Genomic DNA, 7,663 nt, shown 5'->3' with positions numbered 1-7,663 from the left:
GGGCTTGTGGCAACCACATGTGACGACCCCGGGCTGGACTCTGCTTCGTCCACGGTGAAAGCCGATCCGGCGATCCACAGCACTAAGTTGATGTATTACCTCAGCGACCAGCACGGATCAGCTCTAGGCATGACGAAGCGGATATCGTCCTCTTTTGGAAGGCCAAACAAAGTAGTTTCGCTTTCACAACAAAACACACAGCTCTTCACGACATGGCGGCAACAATAATACTACAGCGAAACAAAAGTTATGCCTTCTTTCTTTGCGTGAACATTTGGGCGGCGTTATGCAAATCTTCCCACACAGTGACGTAGACATGTGGGGGCGTGTAAGAACGAGCCGTTTTAGGTAGGAGTGGTTGAGTCTTAACTTTTATAAAGAATATCTCTTTGGATTTGAGACTTTAGTCTTTGCAACTTTACAGATCTTCTTTATGCACCAAGAGCTTGTAACACTCCAAAGAGAAAGGAAAACTTGAAATCGCATCATATGACCCCTTTAAAATGAAACATGAAGTGCAAGATATCTTGACACTGTGCTCTTGCAGTACATCAGAAAAGGCTTTTAAAAAGGATGAATCTGTTGCAAACTTTCTAGTCAATAGGTTTTCAGATCATAACTCATCTGTTTTGTGAGATGTGTCTTGACAGAGGATTGGTTGACTTTTAAACTGTGCAACAGCCAACAGTGGGCATATATTTGTATTTTGCATATGTATATGCTGATTTATTCCTTTTTTTATAGTGTATGTGTATTAAGTGTCAAAAAATAAAGACAAATCCCAACAAATGTTTCATGTTGTTTTCTCTGCAACAAAATAGAGCTTATTAGGCTATATTTTAATTATTTGACATTTGTTTCTGTATGTAAAATGGGGCTGCATTTAATCACACCCTTCATTTATTCAATTATGACATTTCTCAGCAATTTTACCAACCATAATAAGCACTATTAAGCAGGAATATCGACCACAAGTCCATCAACACAGCGACTTGGCCTCGCCACCGGACGAAAGTACCATATTTCAACTCAGGAATGAACTGTGACAACCATTGTTGTAATAAAATATACTTTTTGTAGCTTAAATTACGCAAATAAGTTTTTTAGTCTGGGCCAGCCAAGAGTAAGTTAAACAGGTGCGTCGACGTAAAAACATGATGGTCTACTTGATTTTAATTGGTGAATAGCGGAGAAATGACTATTTTGTATGACAACCGCTAATTTCACGGTTATTTCATATCCTGCGTTTTTCTTGTATCGCTCAACGATTTCGCTTTTTCATACCAACCCGAGAACGGCTAATTGGCCCCATCTTGTGAATCAAAAAGGTTACTGCGAACATAGATATATATCTATGACCACGACTACCGACTGCAAGAAGGCCTCGGATCATGCCAAACACACACAGTGGTATTTCTTATCATTATGGGGACTCTCCATAGGCATGATGGTTTTTATACTGTACAAACTATATATTTTTTGTGCTCCTCACAGGAAACGTTATGCATTTTTAGATTTTCAACACACACAAACACTTTATTCTGTATGATTTGTAAGTTTGTTTCCTCATGGGAACCCAAAAATGTCCCCACAAGGTCCCCACTACTTGTGGTCTCCAGAACGCAGTGAATACAGGTAGGCTACACATGCACACACAACTCTTTTAAATCAAGAAAACAAACCGCTCTGATGAGCACAGATCTGGTAGGAGACATTAAAAACGTTGGATGAGAATTAAAAAACTGAAGAAGGCCTGGCAAAATGTATTTAATATGTTATTTAACTAGTCCAAAGCAAAGTTATTAATAGCTATTAGTTCGTTTTATTGCTTGGTAGTTTTTGTTTACATTGTGATGGACATGTCACAATAATAAACATATTTAAACGCAAATGAATATTAATGTCCAAGTATTTGTTGTTAAATAGCTGGATAATGTGTAGTCAGCCGGTCGTTATAGCTAGGCTATATCAAAACAGACCTTCAGGTTTGAACAGGTATTTATTTTTTCTACATTTAACGGCTGACTGGACATAATTATTGCATTTCTTAACACAACAACTTGTAAGTAGCCTAATTAGTTTCGTCTTTGGTTGCCCAGTAAAGACACAGACTGACTGACAAGCAGAAAATAGATAGCCAACTTGTAAGTGAGGGCACCGATGGGAGGGGCTTAACAAATGGGAGGAGCTTACGTCTTCTCGCTACTTGTTTGATTGACAGTCGTAACGAGGCAGAGGCTCAGCATACCTCGAGGCAAGTGCGAGAATTTACCCCAGCCGCAGCAACTTTAGGATGGAGCAATAGTCGAGCAAACTCGTCTCCTCACAGGTACGTCTATTCGCTTACACTGGCGACTGTCATTTGGAGCGGTTTAATCTGTCACGTCTGTAAATCCACACTTTGTATAAAATATTCATCTCTCGAACCATATCCTTCACATTTCCTGAACTCCGTTCAACGAAATTGTTCTGTACCTGCATGAAGGCTTATTACAGAAGTTTATTATGGTCGTGGGAAATTATCCTCACAACATGTTGCGCGTGTGTTTATTTTGGGATAAATTGAGTCGCATCAAACACTGATGTCTCTCCATTAACCGACCCCTAGTTTGAGCATTTTGAGGGAAAATACAACTATTAGCGATTTAGCTGAATTATTAGTTATAATTTTAATTCTATAATCGGCCAAACCGTTATTCGCAGGTTTATATGACTACTACATCTGTCCTAATTAATATATATTTCAGTTTTTTGAATTGCCTCTTGTTAAGGAATAGATCATAATGAAGAATATGGCCAGACTCTGGTGTTTTTGATACATGCACTAGTTCCTGTTAAAATAAACCATTTAATATGCAAAGTTATATAGCAAGATTCAACCATTCAGTATAGATACGTTTATGTAAATAAATGCTGCTTCTGGGAATGACAAACCTTATATGTAAAAGTTCAACTTTTTTATTTTAAATATGTTTAAAGTGCAATTTACTATGAGGGAACTGTTGGTTTGTGAAATATTTCTAATAATTTAGTTTATAAATAATCTGTAAAGCAGTGTGTGATGATACACTGTAGGTTTATTGGTGAAGCTGCAAAGCTGTTACATAAATAAAGAAATAGCAATATATGCAACTATTCTGAATGTAGGCAAATGAGCCTATGCTGCTGGAGGCTTTTTGTTTAAAAAATGTTCAAAGTGAAATTTGCTGTACATGGTTTCCAGTATTTGTAAAGTGTAGAAATTAACATAAAAGACTGCTTATTGTAAACTGTTGCTAATAATTTAGCTTAGGACCAAGAATAACCTAAATACATTTCAGGTCTCTTGGTGAAGTTGCATGTGCTTACGTGGAACTGCAAAACTGTTTTTCCACAATAATAATAACGATTCTTTTTGACCTTTATAACAAAATATCAGTGATTTGTTGTAACTCATTCTCTTTAGCTGTCATTCCAGAGTGTATTGAATCATTCTGACAGAACATCTCTTTGAAGAACATCCTACAGAAGCTTGTTTCTCAGGCAACCGTGCTGGTTTTAGTATGCTACTATAAATATGCGAGTAGGTGGGCAGGAGCTCTATGATCTGGTATTATTTACATAGTCATGTTCCTTTTCTATTTCTTTAATGTTCTTCATATTCATCCGCCAACACATATTTCCCTTGCGTTTCATCTGAAGGTGCATGTAAACATCGTCTAATTAACCTGGATTCAATTCACTTGCTGTTCTATTATGACTTGGCATGAACGTTGCCGTTCAGACAATGGCCGAGGCCCAGGGACATGCAAACACCAACGTCTTCATGTGTCACTTGAGACTGAGGGTGTCTTTTGTGAGTGTCAAACGCTTGATTGTTGAACCTGAGCCAATGGCTGATTTCCTCTTACCATCTTGAAGGCTGAACAATGAACGTTTGTGTGCGTATCGATGCTGGCCACTGAAAAAGAACAGAATCACCTGGCTGTAACCAGATATGAGCAGCGGTGTCAGTGGCACTGGTTCTTTGCCATGTAATAGGGTGATGAGATGTAAGCTCTGCCCATTAGGAATATTTGATGCGTCTGATTGGATGTAAGGCATTAGCTGTGCCTCTGTTTGCTAACAGGCGAGCAGTTAGAGGGACAGGTGCAGGGTGAGGACCCAGATGCCCTGAAAGACCCCATTATCAGTGGAGCGGAAAGAACCGGTACTTTTATACAGCAACCCTGAGAATGCTGTTTTTTTTTTAAACCCAGAACACCCTAGAAGCCTTTTAATTGAAAGGAAGTTGGACTAAAATATAAATATTAGATGTAAAAAACTTAAATGAAAATTAGAAATATTGCCTTTAAAACTTACTGAAATGAAAAATAAAAATTGTAATAATAAAAATGTAAAAAGAAAATAAATACAATTAATAATAAAAAAAATTAAAGCTAAATAGAAATGTTAAAAAATAAATAAAAAGGACAAAAAATTACAAAATTTATCAAATTTAAATTAAAATGAAAACTGAAAGTATAATAATCTAATTCAAAATATTAATAATAATAATATATAAATAATACTAAAATAACAATGGTAGAAAGCACAAAGCAATCTGCCAAAAATCAATCTGGACATTTTAGTAACTCTATAGCAATGCATAAAATCAAGTAAATACACAAATCTAATAAAAAATGGAATTTTATTTCAGAAGCAGGGGCTAAAATTTACAGTCTCTAGTATAGGGCTAGTCGTTAAACTTCTAAAACATGTAAATGACATCCTAAAACACCCAAGACATGCTCAAGGCACGGTTACTAAAAAGCATGAGTTAAATGTATAGCTGAGCTTGACGTTTGGGTTTGTGTGTTGTGATGAGGAGCAGGTGCATGGCTCTCAATGTGGTCTGAGTCTCTGAGCTCCAGATGGCAGCTGAAGCACTTCGACTGGACGTACATGAGATCAGGTTGAAAGAGATTCTTTGATGAGTCACATGATATGTTCTCACTATCCCAGGCACTAAACTATTGGCTGGCACAATGTAGTGTTTCAAAACTATTCGAAATGCTTTCTGCGTTTCCCTCTTAATGGCCATTTGCTGCAGCTTTTTCCAAAAATAATTTGAGGAATTGATCTTCTAAGAGGTCGTGTTGAACTAAAGCACTCTAAACTCAATATGCGCATATGCTCCAAAGTGTTTGCACTTGCGCGAATGATTGAGAAATGACATGTTAAGTGGGTCAACAGAGACAAAGTACACACTCATCCAGCTGAGTGCGTCGGCTCGATTATTTGCAGTGCGGCAGATGTTTGTTGCTGTTGCTTACAATTGCGCCCTTCTTTTCTCTAGAACTTTAAATGAGTTTATTCTAATAATAGGCGTTCATCAATTATTTACCAGGCCCTTCTCTGCATATGCAAATTCAGATGTCCCTCGCCATGGCAACAGCTTGCTGAATTCTCGCAGTGCCCGGAGGTGTTGGCTTCCTTCGCCAAACTCTTAGCCTACTTCTCTCAGCCCACAGAGACCTGCTCTGCATTTCAGGAGCTTGTGAAAGAGCTTTTGACATTAAACTGTGTCTGGAAACCTTCTTTGAAAGCACGTTTTGAAAGCAAGTGTGACATTATCTTCTTTAGTTTTTGATATGATATACTCCATTTTTAGGCCTAGGTCAATGTCCTTTGTTATGGATTTTAATGGTATTCTTTAAACATGCAGGCTTATGGAAAGTTGTGGTAGTCTTGCATATGCTTGTTTATTTATATTAGATTTATTTTATATTAACTCTAGAGGGCGCAGTTGCACCATTTTTTAGATTGCACCACAGACTTTTTAAACAATCACTGATTGATTTGCATTTATGCAACTTATGTTACAAGTTTTGTATCAAATTTGGCATCAAATTAAAACCATAGATTTGAAATTAAAAAAAGTTTCAAAGTTAAGTAAATAAATAAAGAAATTAAAAGAAATTAAAAAACATGGCACAAAGCATATATAGGCCTACATGTTCAAGCTTTGGGGTCAGTATGTTTTTATTTTAATTTAATACTTTTGTTCAGCATGGATGGGTTAAATTGATCAAAAGTGACAGTAAAGATATTTACAATGTTACAAATGATTTCTGTTTCAAATACATAGTGTTTTTCAACTTTCTATTCTTCAAAGAATACTGAAAAAAAATCTATTGCAGTTTCCTATAATATTTTAGGCAGCACTATTGTTTAACATTGCTGATTATATATACATAATATTATTATTTTGAGCACCAAATCAGCATATTAGAATGATATCTGAAGGATCATGTGACACTGAAGACTGGCGTAAGCAGTTATTTTAAAGTTTAATATTATTTCACAATATAATTTTTTTCTGTATTTTTTATTAAATAAATGCATCCTTAGTGAGCTTGAAGATACTTTTTTTTCAAAATCTAACTCAAACTTTTGAATGGTGGTGTAAAATGCTATAAATTTCATGCAAAATTGTAAAATTTTACTAACAGCACCTTTGGATCTGTCCCGAAACAAAATCCATGAAGTTCACATCATGACCTCAAAAGTGCTTTACTATTCACCAAAAACACCAACCCTCTTTTCATAGCTGTAATTTAATTACTTAAGTGATATTGTGCGGTTAAATTCCTCTTAATTCAATTGTGGTTTTCCATGAGGTACACAAGCTGAACTTTTTCCCTTTTTGATTCGCTTTACATTTGAATAGTAGACATTTTTATTAACTCTAGTGTATTATGCAACATCACAGGGTGTGACTAAGCCAGATCAGGGGAAAAAAACTAATTGTATTTTTCTTGTTGTGGCACACAGTATATCTATTCTTAATTGTGCTAGCTGGCAAAACAAACGTACTTTTAAAACAGAAAACGCCTATAAGTGCTCACAAAGTGGGTTTGTATTTCTCATGTAGGGTAACAGTGGAAAAATCCATTCACGTAGGTGTGGACTGTTTCTGGTGCTATTTCTAAATACAAATGAGCTTCAGAAGGTAAGAGTGTATTTTTTTTACAGGGATTTCTCATTAAGTCTCTGAAGGTTTACACCCATGATGCAACAATTCCCATTACACAGTCTGTGTTGAGCTTTTCTCTTAGTGACTGAATAAGGACAATCCACATCAGAGCTTTCTAATTCTAAGTGATTCCTCCATCCCAGCGGAGTTTGGGGATCCCACTCCAAAAACACAAGACAGGCAAGACTCTGCATTATCTTCGGGGAATCCCACACTCTGGACTATCACAGGATGAGGACTAAATAGACTGCCGGAAGCGGCTTGTTTGAGATAACTACTCAAAGACGGAGATCTGCCCACTGCAGCATTTCCTACTGTACGTCTCTTTCTCGTTCTTTTTCTCCATCTTCCTTTTCCTCTCCTATTTTGACACTGGGCGGCACGGTAATCCTACTCCTGCCTGTTCTCATACGTTGTACTGTAACTGGCTGAACTGCTTTGACAAGTGCGAAGGGGTTAAAACACACTTGCAGCGCAGAGCAGGACTCCTATCTGGCTGCATCTCTCCACACCACACACACACACACACACACACCCATGCACACACTGGTATAAGAAACAGCCCGGGATCCAGACTCAGTCTTCTGTCAGAAGGAAAAGAGAGAGAGAGAGCAGCAGAAGAAAAGCAGACAAACTGAAAATTGCAAGTTGAATGTTACCGCTGTG

General features: G+C 37.0%; 1 protein-coding gene across 1 annotated transcript in view; it reads left to right on the top strand.

Annotated features, from left to right (window-relative positions):
- The window catches only part of LOC107587923 (relaxin family peptide receptor 2), a 20,828-nt gene extending 20,193 nt beyond the window's left edge, over window positions 1-635 (top strand). Inside the window, exon 19 of the mRNA XM_016275889.1 lies at window positions 548-635. Within this exon, the coding sequence (XP_016131375.1) occupies window positions 548-635 (88 nt within the window). The remainder of the gene's footprint in view (window positions 1-547) is intronic.
- Window positions 636-7,663: the final 7,028 nt, after the last annotated feature.

The sequence above is a fragment of the Sinocyclocheilus grahami genome, unplaced genomic scaffold (genome assembly GCF_001515645.1).
Source record: "Sinocyclocheilus grahami isolate Dianchi unplaced genomic scaffold, SAMN03320097.WGS_v1.1 scaffold6.1, whole genome shotgun sequence".
Classification (NCBI taxonomy): domain Eukaryota; kingdom Metazoa; phylum Chordata; class Actinopteri; order Cypriniformes; family Cyprinidae; genus Sinocyclocheilus; species Sinocyclocheilus grahami.
Note: the sequence above shows the minus strand (reverse complement) of the source record. Positions and strands in the feature narration are given on the sequence as shown.